Raw genomic sequence first — 23,310 nt, 5'->3', positions numbered from 1 at the left:
AGGAAAACCCGCTGTTGCGACGTGTTTTCTCGGATTTTTTGTACTGATCTTCCTTACTCGCTCAAGAGAGGATTGATGAGTTCTTGTGTCAAGTGAGAAGACGATGAGAAGTTGGGAGGTTGCGTGTGGACGAGAGGAGCAGGGAAGCAGAACCGGGATTTTATAAACAACTGAAGACCGGGCAGCTTAGGGGGCCCGGCGGCCGTGGGTGCCTCCCCTCCTCCTTCGCTCTATTGTGAGCAAACCACATGCCAAAGCAATCACTTCAATAGCGGCCAGCTGTCACACAATAGAGATGTATTCGAGAATGCAAAACGAAGAGGGAAAAAACAACATCGATGACCCCTCCGGCTGGCTTCCGCCTGGGCGGGCGTACCCTTTCTTAACCATGAACTTGGTGGCCCCTTTTTGATCTCCAGATGTGCGAGATGTGGGCTCACAGGCCACAGGAAACTCGTACCGTACAAACCATTTTCGCGTCATTGTGTGGGCCAGATAACGCTAACGCTATGCCTTCCTGCCCTCCGTGCGCTGCGGATTCGGAATCACGGCCAAAGTGATAAAGCCAGAGCAGGTGGCTGTACAACAAGTCTCCCAGTCGATTCTCTCAGCCTTGCAGATGGTGCAATAGGGCATCCGCTCTGCTGGTCGAAGCTGAGCATCTCATCCGCCTCAAACCCCTAGCAATGCTTGATGCAGAGCCTGCAGCAAGAAAGAGCGAGCCGTGCGCCTGCCACCCACGCCCTTTCGCTCCATTCCGGTCCATCCACGACGCTGGATCCCCTTACTCATCGTCACTCTCCTCCTCATCCTCGTCCTCCTCCTTAGCGGGCTTCTTGGCCGGCTTCTTCTTCTTCTTCTTGTTCTTGTTCTTGCCTGTATTCCGGGCCAGCGGCTGCTCCAGGATCTTGAGAACCTCCTCGTCCTCAATCTTCTTATCCGACTTGACCTTGCTCAGGTCCAAAGCCGGCGGGGCACCCAGCTTGGTGATGCCGTTCTTGGTGATGGCTGTGACATGGATTAGCCCTGCCACTACTCTTCAACTTACCGATAAGGCGAAGGGGTTATCCCTTACCAATGGTGGTCAGAAGCCTGGCAACCGGCGCGTTGTCCTTGTCGCCCGTGACTTCGTACTGGCGGAAGACGTTGCCGCGCACGCACTCAATGACACCCGACTTGGCGTCGCGCTCGTCCTCAAGCTGCCGCAGGCTGAACGGGAAGGTGCCGAACTTCTTCTGAACCTCGGACAGAATCTTGCGCGAGGTAGGCCGCTTCAGCGCATACGTGTTGGCCGTGCGGCGGTGGAGCGTGGTCCGCTGCTCAAACTGCTTGACCTTGCCCGAACCCAGACTGACGCCCATCTCGACACCCCAGACCTCGCCCACCTCGGGGACGCCCTCGCCCTTGGTGCCCTCGCCGGGGGCAATAACAATCTTCTTCTTTCCCTCAATCTCGTTCCGGTCAAAGAGCCACGAGGTGGTGCTCTCGACGAGATTGCATTCGTAGGCCTGGGCGACCTTCTCCAGGAGGCTGGTGATCTGGGACTGGGTCCGTGGCTTGGCGGCAGCCGCCTTCGCCTTCTCCTCGTCTGTTCCCTGGGTCAAGAGACCGGGCGGCAGCATCAGCCGCAGCAGCAGCTCGTTGGCATAGTACGTGGCCAGGAGCAGGTCGGCAGACCGGCCCTCAATGACATCCTGCGCTTCATCGGCCTTCTTTGCCAGGACAGTGTCGCACAGAATGGAGCCGAAGCCATCGATCTGCGCTCCCAGCTGAATCTTCACTGGCTCACCGGCCTGCAGCTCGACGGCGGCCTCCTTCTCGTCCGACCTGAGCGGAGTGTAAGGGGTAACGAAGGCGGCCGGAGAGACAGTGGTGGGGTGGGAAAAGCCTAGAGCGAGATAAACGTCAACCATTGCCAACCCCCAGCAGGTAGCCCGGCTGCTGCGCACCCTTGGTAATCTTCTTGCCACGGTAGACCTTGGACAGTTCCTCCTCAATCAGCTTGTCTCCCTGCTCGCAGATGTCGACGATCTTGCTGCCGGCGACACAGAGCCTAGACACCTCGGCCAGGACCTTCTCCGAGATCTGCGCGGCCGTCTTGTACTTGGTGAGGGTGTCGGGGTTGTTGAGGGTGTAATCTAGGAAGAGCATCAGCACCAGGTAAAGGCAGGGTCTATCTGACAGATACACGTGTAGGGGTACGCCTCAACGCCGCATGCCCGGAACGGAGACGGATGGATGGGCCAGACTGCAGCAGAGTGCTGGATTGCCAGCCTGGAACGGCACGCGGAGTTCCAGGCAGGTAGGTAGGGGGATGTCGCAGGTACGTAGGTAACACGGGCATTCTTCGAGCTCACTGACCAGTTTCCTGGGATTCGGTCGCCATCTTGACCAACTATCCTCGAACGAGCGACCCTTTTACTGGGAGAAACTCAATGTATTCAGGAGAGGAACAGAACCACAGCGAGAGGTACGGAACAAGCTGCTGGGCGCGTGACGATTTTGAGCTTCTGGTGCTTGATTTTGTGAAGGCGGGAGAGGGGGTTTCCAGGTTTGTGTCCGTCCTCGGCTCCGCTGCCCCACTTGAAGCTTCCTGGAGGGGTTGCGAGGCGAGCGAGGGGAGAAGGCACGAGCCATGACGACGAGCCAAGAACAAGACGTACTGTAACTTACCGTACAGTACATACAGTCGGCTGTGGCTTCTCTGCTAGCCTTCGTCCCAGCACCCACAATGACAAGACATTTTGCCATCTCATTGGTCAGTCGCGCTCCGCCGTTTCTTCAACCTTTCGCGAGTCCCGTTCTGGCGCCAGCCTCGCCGCGAACTTGAGTTTTTGGCGAACTGAGCAGAGACATCGCATCGTCGCAGCACCACACGCAGTTCTCAATAGCCACTGTCCCCCATCGACGCGACAGCAGCATTGGACCAAGTGCGCATCGGGGGGCGGCTGTTCCTTAGCGACGGATATCTCATCTTTTCGTTCCTCCCATCACTATCGTCGCCCCTTTCATTCTTTTCTCCTCCAAACATGGCCGCTCCACAAGCGTCCGCGCTGTCGGCCGCTGGCGGCGACAGTGACGGGCCGTCATCGACGGCATCCGCAACCATCGACTCCTCTTCAACCGCCGCACCCGCAGTAGCACCCACCACCGATTCCGGCGCGCCGTCCAAGTCCGCCACTCCCACGGCTGATGCGACCACGGCGCTCCCGGTCCGCGACAGAGATGCTTTCAACAAGGTCATTGTCGAGCGCTTTCAAACGCGCGATTGGATTCACTCGGCTGCCATGAAAGAAGCTCAGATTCGGTTGGAAAAGGACACCAAGGACTTGCTTGCTCGGGCGAGCGACTACCGACAGTATCGCGACTTCTATTCCGCGTTTCCCGCTCGACTCTACGGCGAGGGCTACCGCGGCTACGGAAACGGCTACACCGCGAATGGAACCACCACAAAGATCATCTATCCGTCGCAAAAACCGCGCCCCGGTAGGAGGACAACGCCCGCCCTCAAGTTCTCCAAGAAGGACATGAAGAAGCAGGCCGAGCAGCACGAGGAGCTGGTGCCTGTCCGGATAGACGTGGATTGGGACAAGATCAAACTGCGAGACACCTTTACCTTCAATCTTCACGAGCGCCTTGTGTCCGTCGAACTCTTCGCTGCCCAGCTGGTGGAGGACATGGGCCTCAACCCGTCTGTCGACAAGCCCGTCTATGACCAAGTGGTCCAGCAAATACACGAGCAGCTCAACGACTTCTACCCCTTTGCCTACTCCGAGGAGGATGCCCTCGACCCTGAGCTCCCATACTCGGCCTACAAGAACGACGAAATGCGCATCCTTGTCAAGCTCAATATTACGATCGGTGCCCACACGCTAGTTGACCAGTTTGAGTGGGACATCAACAATCCCATGAACTCTCCTGAGGAGTTTGCCACCAGCATGGCCAAGGACCTGTCGCTGTCGGGCGAATTCACAACAGCAATAGCACACTGCATACGCGAGCAGGCCCAACTTTTCACGCGCAGCCTGTACAGCATTGGCCATCCGTTCGACGGCCGACCCATCGAAGACGCGGACCTGGTGACCGCATTTCTTCCCACTCCTTTACCTTCCGTTTTTAGACCACAACAACAAGCAAAAGATTACGCCCCTTATCTCTACGAGAACACCGAGGCCGAGTTGGAGAGGACAGAGACCATGTTCTCGCGCGAACAGAGGAGACAGAAGCGGTCCATCAACCGTAGGGGTGGCCCTCAGCTGCCAGATTTGAAGGAAAGGCAACGGACGATAAGAACGTCCATAGTTTCTTCAGTGTTACCAGGCGCTGCGCTGAGCATCGAGGAGAGCCGCCTATACAAGCGATCTCTGGGGGGTGGTCTGACAGGGAGAGGCAAGCGGACAGCTCGCGACGGCGACTTGTCTGATTCTGAGGAGAGCGACGACTCCGCTCCCGACTCACCCGCAATGGGGCAGCTCCAAGGAACTGCCAGGACTAGGGGTATCCGTGGCGCCGCCAGCGCAGCCGCCCAACGCATGGCCAACCTCGGGCGATCTGAGACTCCTGAAGCCATCATCCACCACCACGAAACCCGCACATCACGACGGTTCGGCCGAGAAGCCACTCGAGAACAAACCGAAGAACCTCAGCAATACATTATTACCCTCCGAGTGAGCCCCGCGAGGTTGAAAAAGCTCATGCGAGATTTCAAACTGCGACAGACACCACATCCATCCGCCACACCAACTCTCACCCAACAGCCGGGCCCGTCCTCGGCTGCCCCAGGCTCCATGGGTCCTCCCTCCACCCCATCCGCATCCATCCACAGTTTCCCCTCGAGACCGAACAACGCTCCTACCCTCCAAGGCCAGCTAGGCCGCGTCCCGGCCCCTCCACCAGGGCCCAACGGTTCAACGCCCAACCAACCACCGGTTTGTCCCCCCCAACCCATCCCTTCTGATCCCTCCCCCGGCCGCAAGCATATGAACTAACCCCCCGCCGCATTTTTCTTTTATCTAGCCCGCACCGCCGGACTGGCTCACCGCGGCGCTAGCCAACCTGCAAAAGACGTACCCGTCGGACCAGTTCGAGGCGCTCATGCGCTACTGCGCCGTCAACACCGAGACCAACTCGTTCGTGCCCTTGCCCCTGCCCGCCGGCGAGCCCATCCCGCCAGCCGTCCAGTTCGCCTGGCTGCCGCGCATCAAGTGTCTGGACTGCCCGGGCAAGTCGTACACGGCCGGCCCGGAGACGACGGTGCAGAACTTTGAGGTCCATGTCAAGAACCGCACCCATCGGGAGAGGGTTATGGCGAGGGTCAAGAGGGGTGGGTAAGGTGAATGATGCGTAAGTCATGGTTGGATAGGTAGGAATACAATACCTAGGACCGAGAGAGCTCTGGCTGTGGATTTGGCGTTGTCTTGCGGGTGGCGTAGTCGTTCGAGGTTGGTTGGGATGGGCGAGGGATTTATTCAGGACTCGGTTGAGGAAGGCTCTCTATGGATGACGCCCTGGAATTTCGGCGGTTAAGTTGGCCACAGAGTAGTCTTCACCTTAGCTCTTGGCCCCTAAGAGATCAACCCAACAGCTTGTACCAACTCTTGCTAGAAGGTGTACAATTAGGGGAATGGTTGGGGAGAGCGGGAGAAGGCGTTTCGGGGTTCATTTAGGGAATGATAAGGACGGGTGATTATCAGAGTGGCAATGACCACCATAGCATGGAGAATTTAGGTGCATGTTTCGATTCACACTTGGTGCAAGATGAAGATCGGATGGGCGTTCATGGTGTCCTTCTCTTGTTGTTGGGCGTGTAGGGAATCGTATGCATTGTGTGATACTAAAGACTTTCTAAACTGACAACAGTTCTACCTCTGGATGAAGACTATAGCATGTGATTGATTGACCAATGGCAAGGGATGTGGTATAATAGAACAACAAATGTCTACATGTTTGCCGGTTCACTGATCCTCAGTATTTAAGCATATGCCGCCCAACCTGTAGGAGTCAGCACAACTTTCTCTATGCAAAATAACGCGAGCCACGACGTTGGGAAGGACTTACCAGAGTACAAAACCGCCAGGTTCGACACACTCGTCGCCTGGTTGATCAAATCATTCACCGTCGCCATGACACTCAGGGTCTTGCTCAGCTTCTTCTTGACGACCTCAATGGCGCGATCCGCCTCGCTCGGCTCATTCACTGACTTGGACTTCCTGTCCCCTCCTCCTCCGCCGCCGCCACCAGCACCAGCACCACCGGCCCCTTCCTCGCCCTCGCCATCCTCCCCACCCTCCCCCGCTGAGCCGCGCGCATTCTGCAGCTTGGCCATGCGCACGGGCGAGATGGACCATTGGTACAGCGTGTCATGCCTCAAGCTATCCAGGATAGTCTGGATGGAGCCCGCCTCCTCGCGCAGCGCGTCGAGCGTGAACTCGCAGCACCGGCGGAAGACGCCCTCGGTCTTGGTGATGCCCATGCCGTCGACGATATCACGCGTCAGGCGGAAGGGGACGAGCTCCGGCACCGGCAGGACGCGGCCCATCTCAAAGGCGACGCCCAGGTCGATGTGCACCACCTCGCCCGTCTTGGTGTCGAGCAGGATGTTGTGCCCGTGGCGGTCGCCCAGGCCGAGGACGTGGCCCAGCATTGAGATGGCGGCAGTCGTGCGCGTGTAGGCGGTGCGCCTGTGGAACCATTCGTCCGGGTCCGGGAAGTACTCCATGAAGAAGTAGCGCATCACAGGGTGGAAGCGTTCGGTAACCTTGCGGTAGACGGTGATGCGGGTCTCGGTGGTTTTGGTTTGGGCGTTGGAGATCTCCTTGCGACATTGGGAGCCCTTGAGGTCTTTGGGGTAGTACTTCTCGTGTGCGGGCATGAGATATTCGTGGAGCGGGATTGTGTTGGAGACGAACTCGATGAGGCCGGAGGAGGAGGTTAGCGGCAGGACCTTGTATGTTCTGACGCCGAGGTTCCGCTGCCTTGTTGTCCGATGAAGCTTGAGAAGTTCAGACACGGCGGCAAAGACCTGCTCCATGATGGCATCCTGGCGCAAGTCATCGTTGCCACCCTTGACGAGCTGCTTGAACCGCTGGCCGTTGGTGCCGACAGCGGTGATGATTTTGGGCGCACTGACACCTGAAGCGATGGACATTTCCGGCTCAAACTTATGGATCATGGGCACATCCGAGTAGTCCTGGCTGGCCGACAACGCAATCTGCATCGTCGGCGGCGGGATCGGGTACTTGGCGAGGATGCTTAAGAAACTTTGCCCAACCGACGTGTTCTTGATGGCGATTTTTTGCCCAGCCTTGTACCTGTTAGGATCTCGGTCCATTGCAAGCGCATGGTAGGCTCTGCTCGTCTGGTCAATGGCTGGCCAGATCCTGGAAACCTGCTCCGACTTAGTGAGGGCCTTCGCCACCCTGTCGGTGGCCTTCTGGCGGGATACGGCAACTTCGTCATCCTTATTGACTCGTGTTCTCGCTCCGGACCAGATATGGTACATGCCGTGGTAGGGATGGTCGACACAGATGCGGTAGACCAAATCAATCAAGAGTTTCTGGAAGAGAACCGACTGGTCCTGCAGACGAGATGAAAGCTGGTTCATCAAGGGCGCAAACTTGCGGGTCGGAACTTTCCCAATGTACTTCTTGACAGCCTCGTTCGCGACATCCTCTTCTGACTTCTCCAGCCAGAGCGCCATGAAGCGCAAGGCGTCATTGTTGTGCTCGTCGGATGCTGCCAGAGAGAGGAGGTAGTTCTCCAAACTCAACCTCAGAAATTCAGAGCGGGTCTGCTCAACACGGCGAAGCTCCTGTTGGTCGAGATCCTGCCACTGCCTTGCTTTGGCAAGATGGCTCTGGTACCGGTTTCTGTGCTGTGAATCCTTGGAGCTGGCGATCAGGGCCTTCAGCTGTGCAACTTCCTCGTCTTTGCCTTTTTTGAGGTTCTTCAGGCGTGCAAGATCCTCCAAGCTGTCAGGGTTCTGGAGTTGCTCGTCACAGAACATGGCGAACTGGTGGAAGACCTGGCCGGCTTCTTTGCCTTCAATTTTGCCTTTGAGCTCCTTGAGTGCCGGCTCGAGATACTGCTTCTGGATGCTGTCCGGACTCTCTAACCTCGCGACTGAGACTTGGTAGCCGATCTTTGACAAAAGGTCTGAACGACTAACGGGAACGGTCTGTTTCTTCAGCGACGAGTCTTTGTTGATGTTCTGTAGCATGCGAATGGAAGTGATCATCTCCCCCTGATCCCACAAGGAGTTGGCAGTCTCCATTCTGATGGCAGCATCGACGCTGAGACCCAGTGACTCGCTCGAGCCGATGAGGTCGGTGAGCGATGTTGACAGATTCAATGTCTCCTGGTTCGCGCGGTGAAATCGGAAGATGTCGGATGAGAGCAACAAGCCGCGGATCTGGACGAGGCGAGCGTCTGCCGGAGTCAATCTCCTCGCTCGCAGCCTGTGGTGTTGACTCCACATGCTCAGCGTGGTTTGTCTGCACGAGAGAATTTGGCTCACGTCGGGATATCTACCTCTGTTAGCGTCCGCAGAACTTCGATGGCTCGAGGTGTCTTACCGCCCGCTCATCATCCACTTGGATCGCTTGTCGAAGCCTTCCAATGCATGCTGCAGCTCTGATTGATCGGTAACGTTCAACACATCGTCGAGCTCTGCGAGCACAGCGAGCGCTCCAAGTTGATGGCGTAGGGTGGAGGTGTTGAGGCTGCCGCTTATCAAGTGCCGCACGGTGCTTCTCATTCCGTCGTGGACCGCACTCCGAACAGCGTCGAGGTCAGGAGCCTGATGCATGGTTTGGTATGCCTTGTACACCGTAACGGCCCAATTGTCGCTGGTTGACGGCGCCGGTAGATTCCACATCTCCAGTCTCCTGGCGGTCGTGAATGTCCCATCCAGCGAGTCGGAAGACCCGTCCAAGCTCTGCTGCGTTTGAAGCAAAGAATTGGACAAGCCAGCGAGGCCGAGACTGCTAAGGGCCTTGATGAGTGCCTTTCCATCCTGTCTTGAAGCGGAATCCCTGCTCCGCAAGTGGCTGTCGTACTGTGCGCCGCGGAAAGCAAGACTTTTGCTCCCGTCGTTCTCATACTCCAGTCGAGCCACCACAGTGGACAGTGAGGCCTCTTCGCTGAGACCGTAATACGCATCGGGGTCGTCGATATTCTCAAAGATCTCTAGTAGGATCTCGCTCGAGTCCTCAATTTCTCTGATAGCCGAGGAGCGCCGTGAACCCCGCGAAGATTCGGAATTGGCAAGTTCGACGAACAGTACGGCGACTTTGAACATGCCACACCGTGTCGCAGCTGCGGCGGCGCTGGACAGGTTGATATCCAACCAATGACCCCGGTCTGCAATCGAAATCTCGCCTGACAGTGGTTGTGTTCTCAGGTAGAGGATGGTGTTGATCAGGAGTTTGAGATTCTCTTTGGCCAAGTGAGACGTGGAGTCCAGCCATTCCTTGAGAGCCTCTGACAATCGCCGTTTGACGCCCTGTTGCTTGTCTAACTGGTACGCCAAGACCAAATGGACAACGAAGGGGAATGCACGCTCAGCGAAACCCTTCACCTTGCAGAGAATTGGAGGCAACACTCTCAGGGTGACAATCTCAGGCACCGATTGCGCCAGGAGGGTTGCAAGTTGCCGGGACCAGTTGGGGCTCTCGAGCTGCTGGGCAGAAAATACTTCGGCCTCAGCAGGCGTGTCCACCTGGAACTGATCAGATCGCGGTGTGCGGTACGGGTCCCAGTTCGACGAAATCAGCAGCGGCTCAGCGAGGCTCTGTTGACAAGCACCGAGGAGATCATGATCGTCATCGCTGACGGCATCCGAAACAATAGTACGCAGCGCAGCCTCAGCCAAGCCGGCTGTGAAGCAATCGCCGCTGACAGTCAACGTCTCGATGAGATTGAGCAGTCCTTCTTCGGACCCGCCGATGTCTGATGACAGCCTGCGGTACTCCTTGAGTTGAGACTCGCGCAACAACTCATCAGGGACCTCACCGGAGGCTGCAAATGAGCGGCCCAGAACTCGTCCGGCCCAGGCCAGGTACTCCCCGCTCAGCTGCTCGGAGGCACAGCTCTTCCAAACAACAGCACTGTGACTTAAGGCGTCTGCATCGCTTTCAATGACATCGAGCCGGCTGGATGGAGGGACCTTGAAGACGCCGCAGAGCATGGAGAGAGCGACGTCGCGCGCTGGCTCGTTCAGTAGCTGATTCTCGCGGTCCCAGTCTTCCAAGATCCCCAGCAGCAGATTGCTTTCGTGCGTGCCTTTCTCCGCGTTGCCCGAGGCACGGATATGGGCAGCCGACTGCGTGATGGACTTGAAGGCAAGCTTCTGCGCTTCGTCTTGGAAAGCAGGCGAGTCATAGCCAGCTAGGTACTTGGTGAACCACGAGTGGAAAAGCTGCGCTTTCGTCATGGTCGCCTTGAACTGACTCTCCTGTGTTGTGCTGGACTGGCTCGATTCAAGGAAGACGCGAAGATCCGCCAGGCTGGAGAGCGCAAACCCAGCGAGGAATGATGGCGTCTGCCTGAGATGATTGTCTCCTTTGAGAACGAGATATTGGGTAATGCCTAGTGCATCATCGGCGCATTCAGGGTCCACGACAAAAGCACGTAGTGACTGTAGAAGCATCTCAAGGGGGTACGCAGATGTCGCATGGTCGCCGGCCATACATATCAGAACGCGGATTTTGCGGAGAACCGAGCAAGCATGGAGCGGGCCGAGCGCCGGGTGTATCGTGTTGAGCAGTTTACGGGCAACGAAGACAACGAGGGCTGGCGTCCACAACGTCTCGGGCTCGTATGGGGTTCGGCTGCACAGATGAGTGATTTCCTTAGGCAAATACTTTGCTTTAAACATCGGTTGTTGATTCGGCGGGAGTGCAGCGGGCAAATGGCCGAGTTTCTTGATCTCCTCCATAGTGTTTGCGGCGTAGGTGAATCGCTCGTCTCGCCGAAAAGCCTTCTCGATGGGATCCTCCTGATCGAAGATGTCGAAAAAGGCGGCAATGATGTCGGCGAAGTTGAGGTGAATGTTTGCAAGAAACCCTTCTTTCCCCAGGATCTTCCTGAGCCTGCTCTCTCCAGTTACGTAGTCGGCACCCCCAGGGATGCTGATGTCATGGGCAATGCTATAGGCGATGATTTTGGTGAAGCTTTGCTCGACCAGCTGTTCGGGGGTCAGACCGAGCGCCTGAGCCAAATCAAGGGCTTCTTCCTCCTGCCCACGCATGATCATGATGGCAGCGGCCTCTGTCTGCGCTTCCTGGAGTAAATCGTGGAGGCTTGGGTAGCCGAAGATCTCGAATGGGATCTGTTGAATCGGATCTGAGTCCAGCCATGTATACAGTAGCTGAGGAGCAAAGAGTCTGAACAGCTCTTGCGGTCCGTCGAGCCGTAATGTCCGCGAAACCCTTCTGAGGCAGCTGGCTGCATACTTCGCAGATTGGGTTATCTTCCCGGGTGTCTCGAATATGTGATAGATACATCGGCGCAGGAGTGTTGGCCATCGACAGGCAAGTTCTGCTAGCACAAAGAGTCGAAATGCAATCCCTTCGATGTTTCGAGGGTCAGAGGGAAGGTTCTCCAAGACATCGACGAAGATGTCGTCGTGCGTCTTGAGGACGTACAATCCGAAGACCTTGCGGACATTGCGCCCAATGAAGCACTTCACATCCATGACTCCGTCTTGCAGGATGTTCATGAGAGTAGACCGAGAAGATGGGAGTTTCAGGCTGGAAGCGTAAGTCGACTTGACCTCCAACAGGTGCAGGAGCAAGCTGGAGAGGCGGATCTGTGCAGCGGCTGATAGTGCGTTCATGGGGAGGCAGTTCTTCACCAAAAAGTAGTAGAGATCCCCTGCCATGCCCGAGATCTCCAGCTCCTCATCAGTCCAGATACTGATGAAGCTATCCATGAGGTCGATGCAGTTGCACAATGCCACCTCACAGCACGAAAACTCCCCTTTGCTGATGATACGCCCAGCGGCTTCAAGAATTCTGACAGCAGAATCAAGCGGAGTCATGGCGTCCGACGTGAAAAGCTCCGTCATGAATTGGCGGCAAGACAAGAACTGCTCCTTAGGAAGCTCAAGTAGATGGTCGACAATCGATTCCGGAACGCGCCCAATCTCTCCGTCATTGGAATGTACCACCTCAAGTAGATGGATTTGCAAAGTTGTTTCGAGATAGAAAGCCTCCGGCGTATGACACAACAGGAGGTCTCTCCGGGGCAGGGTCTTGGTTTTCAATAATTTGCTGTTTTGGCTTGTTTGCGATTCGAACTCTTCGTCGATGTCGACGATATTGGCATTACGGAGCGAAGATTCCCGCTGGGACCTCTCGTGCAGGGCATCAGACAGTTTGCCGAAGAAATTCAGCAAATGTGGCCTGTCGGTCTTGAGGGCCACGAGTTCCGCTTCCGCGAGGGGAGGGACGTATGGGGCCGAAGATGTCAGAACGAGGTCAAAGAAGTTGTCGTTCGAAGGAGCACCCAGGATTACTCTGAATGTGGCGTCAATGACATTAAAAAGCGTTGTTTCAAGGTCTCTGCCCATGGATGAGTTCAGGCTGGCCAGTTCCGGGAGCAGGAGAGCTCCCGCGATACAGGCCAGGACCATGCTCTGGAGCCGCTCGGAAGAGACAGGTACTGCGCCTTCGCCTCCGCGCTTCTGCCATGACTCGGCCAACCGGTGGAGCTCTTCAACTTTTGGGTAGAGCAACTCAAGCACCAGGCGCTTTGTTGCATGTGATCCGGACGGATCAGCAACCTGCTGAGGCTCAGTCAGCTGGTCCTCGGTCGGTAGTGGTTCTGCGGACGCCTCCGCGTCGTCTGGTTCCAACAGCAGCAGATACCGGAGAAAGGAATGGGTCTCTGCCTGGCTCTTCCAAAACTGGGCGATCGGGCCTCCAAACAACCGGAGGGGAGCTGACATGATGAGAGCCGGAGCCCCGTAGCAAGCCCTTAAGAGGTTGACGATATCATGTGGACTCGCATGAGCGGCGTGGAAGGAGGCGTATGTCAGCTCAGCTATGGCAGGGAATGTCAGAACAGCGTCAATGTCATATGGTCCTCCACGACTTACCCGGGCTCCATCTGACAAATACCCATCGAATGATGTGGCCTGAGGTGGCCTGACTGGCATTTGGGAACATGTGATTGCGCAGGCGCAAGAGGCTCAGCATGAGGATGAGAGACGATTCCACCAGCACTGATGGACCGCTGATGTCGGCGGTCGTCACGATCTGATTGACATCATCCGCGAGTTCGTGCCTGGGAACGAGGTTCGCTTTCAATATCGAGTGCAACAGCACACAGGCAGCACGACTGGTGGGTGGAAGAGATAGGGCTCGGACCCCGAGTTGCCAAAGTTGCTTCCAGAGCGGAGTTAGGGAGGCATGCTGTGACGCCTCGTGGGCAGCAAAGCTTCGTCTTGTCAGTTTCTATGGGCATAGATAAACGACGGATCATGTTGATACTCACCTAGAACAGGCAATCATGGCCCAAGACGCCACTGTGCCCTGCTTGGCGGTGACGGATTTGGATATGTCCCCCATGGCCTCGATAATATCCTCCAGTGAAGGCTGCTTTTGTCTTGCCAGAAACGGTATGAGTTGTATAGCGGACAGATGGACCGCTGGATCTATCGACTTCAACTTTTGGTGTAACCTGTTCGAGCTGCCGGCCATCCGGCGCCTCTTCCGCGGCTGGTCACTATCGGGATGTTGTTGACTGTGCTCACGCTCAGAGTACCGCGAGTATGCAGCTTCCAGAATAGCGATGTTCTCCAAGAGAGCCCAATTTTGCTCCCCTGGTTGGTTATAAGGACGCAGGCTGAAGACGGCGGTCGATGGGTGATCCGCGGGAAGACGTATCCCCGAGAAAGTCACATCGTCCAGCTGAAGCCGGGCGCGATCCTCTCGTCTTGAGTAGTCCGACCACAACGATTCCAGCAAATCCTCGACGTCTTGGAAAGCAGACTCGTCGGTCGACTCCCGCAGCAAACTCTCCACGTATAGATGTGTCCCGTAGATCGTCTTGAGCATCTCATCGCGGACCGAGTTCAGCATGGCATCTCTCGAGAGAGCACGCGGCTGCCACCAGAAAGACACAAGGGGAATCAGGGTCCTGACCAACCTCTTGGATAGGGCAACGGCGTCGGTTTGGATACGTTGGAAGACGATGTTGAAGGTCGAAAAGGCTAATTTCTGGAGCTCGCCAATCCTCATCTGTCGAAGCTGGAGAAGCTGCAGAACCACATTCGAGATCTTGTCCGCTCTTCTTGGAACCGGTGCATTCGGGGCGGCCACCAGCGAGTTGAGGCATGCTAAAAATTCGAGAGCAGTCTGGCTCCCAATCTGGCCGGAACTCTGTGATAGTGTAACGGAGGTAGACCTGGCACTTGCACCTGGAGCTGGGGAGGCGCGAGAGAGGGATGCGCTATCTCGGTCGCCCGTCTCGAGGTAGCGGGAGAGCCCTTCGAGGCAGAAATTAACACACGTGTCCCAGCTCCCGCCGTCGTATGCCGCAAGATGCTCAACGTTCGCCGAGAACTCGAGGAAAGTGCCCAGAGCCTTGACGTAGTGCTGGAGGAGAGGAGCGAAATAGCTCTCCCCTGGCCGTGGAAGAACCTGCGTAATGTGGTCGATGATGGCCTTCACCGTCTTGCGCTTGATCTTGGTGGCTCCATGTCGGATGGCGGTACGCAAGGCTTTGGCGCATCTCTCGAGTCTCGTGCTAGCAGCGGCAACGGTCTTGGCTGATTTTGAGGAGCCAAAGCAGCACTCCTTTTCTATGAGAACGCATCGAAATAGAGCTTCATAGAGGGAATGGTAGGCCTTGTCGTCAAAGGAGTTTCTGGTCCGCATTAGTAGCCTAGCAAGAAAAGGGCAGCCAAGGGACGCACGTGTGACCTTGTATCCCGCGATCGACGCTGTTGAAATACTCCAGTAGTTCTGTAGAAAGATCGGTTTTAGCTTGAACATGGCAACGTCGTCATGATGCTTACTATCGACAGCCTCCTTGCGCGTCTTGACCGTGCGACTCTCGAGTTGCCCTGTGGAGAGTTGCCTCGTGTCAGACCGGGTCCTCTAGTTGTTCTTCGACCAGCTGTGTCACTTACCAGTGATCTCCTTGAAACTCATTGTGTCACCGGATTATGTTTGCAACAGGAACCAACCGGAGGGGCTGGCGACATTCGGGCCCCGGGCTTAATGGGATAGATCAACTCCGTGGAACTGGAAAGTGGTGAACCAGCGGATAGGGAATGAAATTGAAGCACGACGGCGAACAATGAGGATCCATTAGCTGCCTTCGCATTCGAAAGACAGTTAGACTCATGCGTACTAGATAAGCGCATTGATAGGGCAAGAAGAAACCCCAGGGCAATAAGGTAACCTGTGCTGCGTTGGGGCAAAATTGTAAGGTAGCTTGGGTTGCCTGGTTCGCGTGAGTTCTGTTTTTACCCCGGGCCTGGCCGCATTGGAGAACATCAACCAGCGCCGATTCAACAGAGAGCCCCGCCTGGTAACGAAGCGACGGGAGACATCGAGACTTGAAGAAGATGGCCTGTGTCAGACTGCACCGATTCTATCCTCTTCCGCGCTCTAGGCTCCCATCTCGTTTGTTTGCAAAACGGACAGGCTCAAAACCTGGAATCCCAGCTCAGCTCCAGCGGGTAAGGCGAAATCTGGGAGCTCTGACCACTCGGCCACTCTCAGGCCCTCTCAGCAACAACCGAAGACGGGGGAGGCGGCAAAAAGATTCACCGCCTAATCTTTTGTTGACTGCAGCGGTTTGGCGCCAATCGGCAGGCAACTTCCAAGTTGGCGCGGGACAGCTTTAAGTTTGATCGCGCGGTTCTCGACATCTTCATTGCTAAATCAATCGCGCTCACACAGCTTGAGCTTCGAGCGCTGCGACATTGATCTATATCTACGCTTCTAATCCGCCTGATAAACACATCCTAGGTCAACACCCCTCGTATACGCGGCCAGACCCAAAAGAAGAATGCGCTGAGGCGCTCTCCTCCGACCATGTCTGAACTGCGCGCACTCGAGGCACTCCAGGCTTTGCACGGCGAGCTGGTTGCTGTGCGCCAACATCGATACGAGGGCCTGCAAGTCTTGGAACAACTGCTCGACACGCAAAGCGATGCATTCGAGAAACTGATCGACAAGCCCCCGCGCAACTCGGCGAACAGGGCAGCCTTGGGGACAGGTACGGAAAGCGTACATTTGGCCGCGGGGCAGAAATTGATGCTGACGAGGGACTAGGGAAGATCAAAGTAGGCGAAGACGAGTACGCGGTGAACGAAGATTTTGTCAATGACTGCCTCAAGGTCGCAGACGATCTGGATCTTGACGAACTTGAGTCGGCGAGGATACTACTGGACTGCGATACCGAAGGCGATCCCGACACTCAGAGTCGACCCTTGTGGGAATGCGCTGTCATACGGTTCCACCAGGAACGCCGGTTCCTGCTTGATTGCATGCGCCTCTGCCTCGAGATAGCCGCCGACGAGGAGCTGGAACCGAGCCTGCAGGACGCCTTCGGGGCGATTGCCGAGGAGAAGGTCTTCTGTGTCCTCCCACCAGGGTCGCGACCCGGAGGCGTTGCCAAGAAGGTCATTCCGAGGTGCATGGAAGCCATGCAGAGCATCAGGTCCATGCTGCAGGGCCTGATGGACAAGGCCGCCGCCCGGAACGTTTTGCAGCAGGCGAGCCTCGTGAGGGCTCCGGAAAACCAAGAGACATTCGACTTCTCGCGGTCGAGCCTCGTGGAGCAGCATGAGTGCCTTGCAGCAATCCTACACGCCGCCGTCGAGAAACGCCATGCCACGGACAAGGACTTCCAAGACTTCCTCAAGCTTCTTCAAAAAGCTGACAAGTACGACCACTTTCTCGGTATGGCAACATGACCCCAACTCCAGTTCACTGAGACGTTACTCATAGGCTTAGTGCATTTGTTCCCTGTCCTTGCTGCGTACATAACCGTTTTCGGCTCGACAGAAGGAATGGGCGATCTCCAGCTATCGCGCCAGCTCAACCAACTCATCTGCAAGCAAGGCGATGAGCCCTGGACCCTCCCATTCCTTGGCGCCGCCGTCCGTGCTTGGTGGATCGCCGAGTACAGCGGCTGGTACCTGGATGACACGACTTACGACCTCCAGGGCATCAACCTGGACGAGGAGGACGAGGAGCGGAACAAGCAGTTCATGGAGGCGCTAAAGGAGGGGGCGTTTGACTTCATATTGTCCGTCGCCGCCGACTGCAGGGCCCAGGAGTGGCAGGACCCATCACGCCTGGGAATGCGCCAGTGGTTGCAACGAAAGTCGCCTCCCTTGGCCTCGGACCCTTTTCCTTTCAGCCATTTTCTCCAGCAGAGCGTGATGGTGCACCTAGAGGGCTTCGTGGATGCCGCAATATCCAACCTTCCGGACATGCTCCGCAAACTGAGGGCCGAAGAGGACGAACAACGGCAACTCAGCCAGAACCACGAGCAGGACCTCGATCTTGAGCGCTTCCTGATCATCATCTCCTATGCCTATGAAGGACGGCCGGATGCTGCCATGTCGTTCTGGGAAGATCCGGACAGCAATCTGGCCGGTTTCCTGCAGTGGGCGTCACGAAGGGCATCCACTCCGCTCGTCAGCGCATTTTGCGAGATGCTGCAGTGCCTCTCTGACAGCGAGGAATGTGCCACGGCTGCCCACCCTTTCCTGCTCGATGAGGGTCATCACTCATCCGGAAAGATGAAACGCTCACAGTCTCTGACATGGTCCCAGATCTTCAAGGAGCTCGAATACTTCACAACCAAGATCCGGGAGAGGCAGACCCCGAACCAGGCGCAGCACATGTACCGACCCGGCAAACTCGGCTCTGACCTGGCCGAGACGGAGCCCGAGTCGGCATTGATGCTGGAGTGCTACATGCGCTTGATAGCCAAGCTGGTGACAGAGAGCGAGGTCGCCAGGCAGAGGATGATTATGGACGAGGACCTCAAGCTGGTTGACACCATATTTAAACTCTCGGATGGGCCGCTGCCCTCTCGCCTTCGTGCTGGCGTTTTCTACGTCCTCAAAGCCTTGATGACGCGCAAGCAAGCTCCCGAGAATGAAATACTGTGGCGGTATGTCGATGGGTGGGCGACCAACACCCTTAACAACCCCGGAGCCCAGCAAAGAAATCCTTACCTTGGCCAGCCTTTGAGCCCTCAGGGATTCATGGAAGAAACCTTAAACGACCTCAGCAATGGCTTCGAGGAGTCACACGCCTTCATCCAGCTGCTCACCGCCCTCTTCGCGCCGCTCGACGGCCCCGAAGGGCTGAACGACACGCTCACCTTCCCAGAAGACCTGGGCAGTAGTGTACGAGCTCCCGGGATGGAGCCTTACGTCGACTTTGTCTTCCGGCTCCTGTCTCAGAAGGCTCAGGACCTTGCCGACCCTGCGCAGCTCAGAGCATTGCGCCTCAGTTGTCTGGACTTCGCCATGACTTGTCTGTCGACATTCAACGAGGACCTGATCATCCTGGGCAATGAGAGCAACATTGCCATTGATGTCGCAATGCCGACGACAGACTTGGCCACGTATGTGCGGCTCCACCCGTTCGCCCGTGTCATGGAGTGGTTGTTCAACGAAAAAGTTATCACCGCACTTATCCGCACTATCCACCAAGATCCCATCAGTTTGGGTAGCGCTTCCCCGGATTCGCCTCTGGTGCTCAGCATCTTGCGGGGAATCCAAGTCATGATCAAGGCTCTCGATCTGCAAGAAACTTATTTACACCTTGTTCGACCACTTATCCAGTTGGAACCTGGACGTCGGCGAACTGCTGTGGCAAACGCTGCCTACTCCTCCTTCGAGGACGGCATCATAAGCCACCTCGGCCTTGTTGTTGACCTGGGCAAGTACTGCAACCTCGGCCATGGCGACCTGACGCTGGCTTGCCTGAAGTTGCTTGAAAAGATCTCCACGTCTCCCAAGATCATCTCGGCGTGGAACCCAGATGCCGGTCGACTGGGCCAACGGAACAAAGCCATCGTCCAGCTTGAGAGGGATGGCGAGGGCCAAAGCATTGCCGCTTCGCTCGCTGCTCAAATTTCGGCCAGCTTGGATCCAGTGTTAGAGGCCGAGTCGGAGCGCTATGTGGTCAAGCTATTCATACTCGATTTCCTTTACGAGTGCCTCAAGGCGACACCGGATCAACCGACCATTGCACATCTGCTGCTTGGCTTCCACTGCGAGCATAACAAGCTCACCATCGAGCCGAGAGGGGCATTCGACACGCAACGATCTCTTTTCCACAGTCTCCTCAACGTCATTATCGGAATCTCTGTGTACGAAGAGGAGCATGGCATGCGCGGCTATCTGATCACCTTGAAATATCGGATCCTGCGCATCCTGCAGGCTCTCTGGAAGTCGCCGTTGTCTGCAACCCTGGTCATGGATGAGCTGAGGGCGACAAACTTCCTCTTCCACATGTTGCTCAAGGAGGTCCAGATCCAGCCAGATCTGCGGTGGGACGATCTTGAGGCGAGCAACCCCGAGTTCCTCCTTTCTGATGCCTCTGTGGCATACATTGATTACCTCGGCGCTCGGGCGATGGTTTTCGAGTACATCGGCAAGGAACTCTGCAGCGTCTCGCAAAACAGGATACCGTCTATCAAGCGCCAGATTTTCGATGCGTTGAATGGGCAGATCAAAATGGATGACGGCGAACCGTTGAGCCTCGCTAATATCTTTGATCTGTTCGACTTCTTGAACCCAGATGCTACTTGGAGCGTCCCTCCGCCCCAATTTGTCTTCTACAAAGACCTCGATCTCAAGCCGTCGGCCGTTGAACACTCAGAGGCTGGGTTGCAGTACAACATTCACAAAGTGCGGGAGACCATCGCGTTGAAGCGAAATGAGTTCAGGGACACGCTTCAGGTGGCGCCGCAACAGCACCTGGACGCTATTGAGTCTGAAGAGACGCTGCTGGTGGAGTACTTGACCTTCACCAACCGCCAGAACCTGTTCACCGCCTCGAGGCTCACCCTGCTCAGAGCATGGGTCAACCTGCTCCTGGTCATGTTCGAGGCCAACGATTTCAAGGGAACGCCCAAGATGGCATTCCTGCTGCAAGCACTGCAAGCCATCCTCCCGGTCTTGGAGGCCTACAGCACCTTGAGCCCGGCCGAGGCGTTTGAGCTTGCAAGAGTTGCGAAGGTGCTCCTCTTCAAGCTCGACATTTCAGACGCCGACGACGGCACGGCATCCGTCCTGGACAAGGAGAAGTTTACCGTCGGTAACCTCGTCAGCGACAAGCTCTTCCAGCTTTTCCAACTCTGCCTCAGGTCCATTGGCAGGTGGGCCGGTAGCGCCGAGCTCCGCGCACTATATTACGGCATCTGCTACCGCTACCTCACGGCCGTCGTCGACAAACACACGGCATCCGCCGCCGCTCACAAGCGCAGCACCCGCAGCCTCGCGACGGCCCGCACAAAGACGCTCAAGGCGATCCAAGTCGACGGCAACCGCCTCCTCAACGTAATCTGCGACGACGCCTACGGCAGCGACACAGCGTGCCAAACCGCCGCGACCATCCTCCTCTCCGCCCTCGTCCACACCTCCCGCCGCTCTCCCTGCCCGCCCTCCGACGACGACACCCAACTCATCGACTCCCTCAACCGCCTCAACTTCATCGGCGTGCTCGTCGACTCGCTGAAAACCATCCTCGCCGACTGGCTCGCCGTCATCTCTCCCACCACCTCCTCTGACACGACCACCCCCGCCTACCAGCAGGTTGCCGAAGCCGAGCAATACATCAACGCCAAACTGGCTTTGCTCTTACAAATCGCCCAGACACGCCACGGCGCAAAGTACGTGCTCCAGGCGAATCTGTTCCGCGCGCTCGAGCTGTCGGGCGTCTTCGATGCCGACCCGGAGCTGCTCCTGGTCAACAACAATCACGATACGCAAGGTTCCATCAATAACACGCGCGCGCTTGAGCGGCATTATGCCCTGCTCGTGGCGCTGGCGAGGATTGTCGGGGCAGCGGTACTGGCGAGGGGGGCGCATAATGTCGTGCAAGGCCGGAGGTTCCTGACGCAGCATCGCATGCTGGTCGTGCACACACTCAAGAGGAGCGCGGGAATTGGGATGATGGGTAATGGCAATGCCGCTAGGGTAATGATGGCACCGGGTGAGGGGTTGTTGGGTGTGGTTGGGGTAAATGGTGGTGGTGCTCGTCGTGCGGGTGATAAGGAGGTGCAGGCGGCACTGGAGGAGAGGATTGAGGAGCTCGCCGAGGCGTTTATGCTGCTGATCACCGCGACGGGGTTCTTGGAGGTATGCCTTCCTCCTTTTCGCTCTAATTTTTCGATCCTTGTCTTGGCTAATGGTGATTACAGTTTGAGACGGGCCAAGTTCCTGCTGAGAAGCCGAGGGGAAGCACGACACTTTTCCATTGAAGAGGCACTGAGGTGGACTATCGAGGTACACTTCGTCAGGCCATTGGCTAGTGTAAGGGAAGTGTAGGAATTATGGTGGGGCAAAAGGGAAGGGGACTGTCTGGTATTAGATGGTTAATCACATCCTCTCACAATGTTGGGATAGAGGAAAGTTGAGCACCTGTATTCTTGTCTGTCTAGCGATTGTCCGTTTTGGGGACGTGAATGACCCAGAGGGGTGAAGTTCCTGTTTGAAGAATTGGCATGTTGAGTCTTCCCAAGCACCGCTGGTGATTCTCAGTAATCGGCCATCGAGGATTTGCAAGGAGGAGAAATGGATCCTACTTCGCGATCGCTTGGACAACTCCACGAAATCATGGTGTAAATATTGGTGGAAACAAAACGACCTGCGTCACTAACCCAGTCCTTATCCATGGTCACCACCCAGTTCTAATGCCAGATCATATTAACCTGTCCCCAATCAGACCCAATTCCCGCGCCGCGCCATGTCATGCCATACCATGCCCGAGTTTATACCGCTTCCGGTGCTGAGTGACCAAGGGCGAATAGTACACTAAATCAAAAGGGTATTCGCCGCATCCGTCTCCGTGGCCCTTCCGCCATGCATTGATTTGAAAAGCCAAGCAATATACTCCCGCAATGACTGCGCGAGAGGATGTCAAATTTACCCAGGCTTTAAGTCAGACCGTGTCTGAAATGTTTTGCTCCTTCACGACCCGAGTTACCCAGGAGCAGCGAAGAAGATGATGGATCAACTGCTGGCTAGCAGGCGTAATGTCGGTATCCAGATCGCCAGAAGCCCAGGCTGGATATGTTCCCGAAGCCACGTCGGTGCTCTCGTACGGAAGACCCGACAGCTTCCGCTGCCATGCGGTATTTCAAAGGCAGCGTCTAATCTACCTCAAGTAGGTTATTGGGGCGGGTCAACTGTCCCCCCCAGCGTCTTCCTCGTCATCAACTTGAGCTCTAGTGGATAGAAGCCCTTCGCATTTCTACCGAACTTGCCATTCGCGGCGGTTGGCCTGTCGATCTTTTGCCGGCAAATCGGGCATATCCGCCTGGTCACTTCCATGTTGAGGGCGGAGTGAAGACATGCGGAACAGAAGAGGTGACCTGAATGACCATCAGAATGCGTTCCAGTGTAGTGGAGAATGTGATAAAACCTACCACAATGAGTGACTGTTAAGTCCTTGGCGCTGTCCATGCAAATGACGCAGTCGAAGGAGCTCAACCTGACGAGCTTCTTCACTTTTCCTTGACTTTCCAGAATATTGGCTGGGACTTCGTCCGTGTCCACGAGATCGACCACCTCTGCACCCCCGAAAAGATCGTCGCCGAAAAGGTCCACGTCATCGTCTGCCTCCCGTTTGCGCTTGGTGGCGGAAGAGGCTTGTTCCGGCTGTAATGGTCGCGGCGCGCTTCGTCGGGGGTTCCCGGAGGATCGAGACGGCGGCCTGGCATGGCTGGGTGCCGACGGCAAGGACAGGTCAGTCGGCCGAGAGCTTCTCCTCCGCGAGCTTGTGGACATCGTGGGCGATCCGGGGCTGCTCGGGTCGGTGTGCCGGTGTGGAAGATCTAATGTGGGGCCGTGAGTGACAGCAGTTGTGGAGCCGCGGGCGTGGAATTGATGCGGGCGTCGGCGCTGATGTAGGATGCGTGGAATGTCTTGAGGCTGACTTTGGGGCGGGAAGATGTCACTGCGGCTTCGCTGGCGGGAAAATGAGCTTGCTGATAAATCTGGAAGCCCGTGGAGAGGAAGAAGAGGGCTGTGGCTTGAATTCAAGAGTGCACCAAGGACGGGACGTGTAGAAGCGCTGTGTGTAAGGGAATCTGGTTGAAATG

At 56.4% G+C, this 23,310-nt stretch overlaps 5 protein-coding genes across 5 annotated transcripts; 2 read left to right on the top strand and 3 right to left on the bottom strand.

Moving 5' to 3' along the window:
* Positions 1-633: 633 nt before the first annotated feature.
* On the bottom strand, positions 634-2,293 carry N657DRAFT_449517 (Creatinase/aminopeptidase). Its single transcript, XM_062787436.1, has 3 exons — positions 1,950-2,293; positions 1,076-1,888; positions 634-1,008 (listed from the first exon to the last, which is right to left on the bottom strand). The coding sequence occupies exons 1-3, from the start codon at positions 2,149-2,151 to the stop codon at positions 785-787; spliced, it is 1,239 nt and encodes a 412-aa protein (XP_062646934.1). The 5' UTR covers positions 2,152-2,293; the 3' UTR covers positions 634-784.
* Positions 2,294-2,800: 507 nt separating this feature from the next.
* Positions 2,801-5,805, top strand: N657DRAFT_664232 (SNF5-like protein). Its single transcript, XM_062795225.1, has 2 exons — positions 2,801-4,928; positions 5,017-5,805. Exons 1-2 carry the CDS (start codon positions 3,030-3,032, stop codon positions 5,329-5,331), a joined length of 2,214 nt encoding a protein of 737 aa, XP_062646933.1. The 5' UTR covers positions 2,801-3,029; the 3' UTR covers positions 5,332-5,805.
* Positions 5,806-5,971: 166 nt separating this feature from the next.
* N657DRAFT_681296 (uncharacterized protein) lies at positions 5,972-15,158 on the bottom strand (the record flags this gene model as incomplete). The annotated part of the gene is made up of 8 exons (XM_062796370.1): positions 5,972-5,991; positions 6,058-8,525; positions 8,574-13,044; positions 13,100-13,440; positions 13,498-14,871; positions 14,921-14,969; positions 15,023-15,070; positions 15,137-15,158. The coding sequence occupies 8 exons, from the start codon at positions 15,156-15,158 to the stop codon at positions 5,972-5,974; spliced, it is 8,793 nt and encodes a 2,930-aa protein (XP_062646932.1).
* A 685-nt stretch (positions 15,159-15,843) lies between these two features.
* Positions 15,844-21,915, top strand: N657DRAFT_619788 (uncharacterized protein). The gene is made up of 4 exons (XM_062790574.1): positions 15,844-16,233; positions 16,290-16,919; positions 16,974-21,346; positions 21,409-21,915. Exons 1-4 carry the CDS (start codon positions 16,050-16,052, stop codon positions 21,466-21,468), a joined length of 5,247 nt encoding a protein of 1,748 aa, XP_062646931.1. The 5' UTR covers positions 15,844-16,049; the 3' UTR covers positions 21,469-21,915.
* A 463-nt stretch (positions 21,916-22,378) lies between these two features.
* N657DRAFT_681294 (uncharacterized protein) lies at positions 22,379-22,996 on the bottom strand (the record flags this gene model as incomplete). The annotated part of the gene is made up of 2 exons (XM_062796369.1): positions 22,379-22,581; positions 22,636-22,996. 2 exons carry the CDS (start codon positions 22,994-22,996, stop codon positions 22,379-22,381), a joined length of 564 nt encoding a protein of 187 aa, XP_062646930.1.
* Between the last annotated feature and the right edge of the window lie 314 nt (positions 22,997-23,310).

Source organism: Parathielavia appendiculata, assembly GCF_033297405.1.
Source record: "Parathielavia appendiculata strain CBS 731.68 unplaced genomic scaffold N657scaffold_7, whole genome shotgun sequence".
Classification (NCBI taxonomy): domain Eukaryota; kingdom Fungi; phylum Ascomycota; class Sordariomycetes; order Sordariales; family Chaetomiaceae; genus Parathielavia; species Parathielavia appendiculata.
Note: the sequence above shows the minus strand (reverse complement) of the source record. Positions and strands in the feature narration are given on the sequence as shown.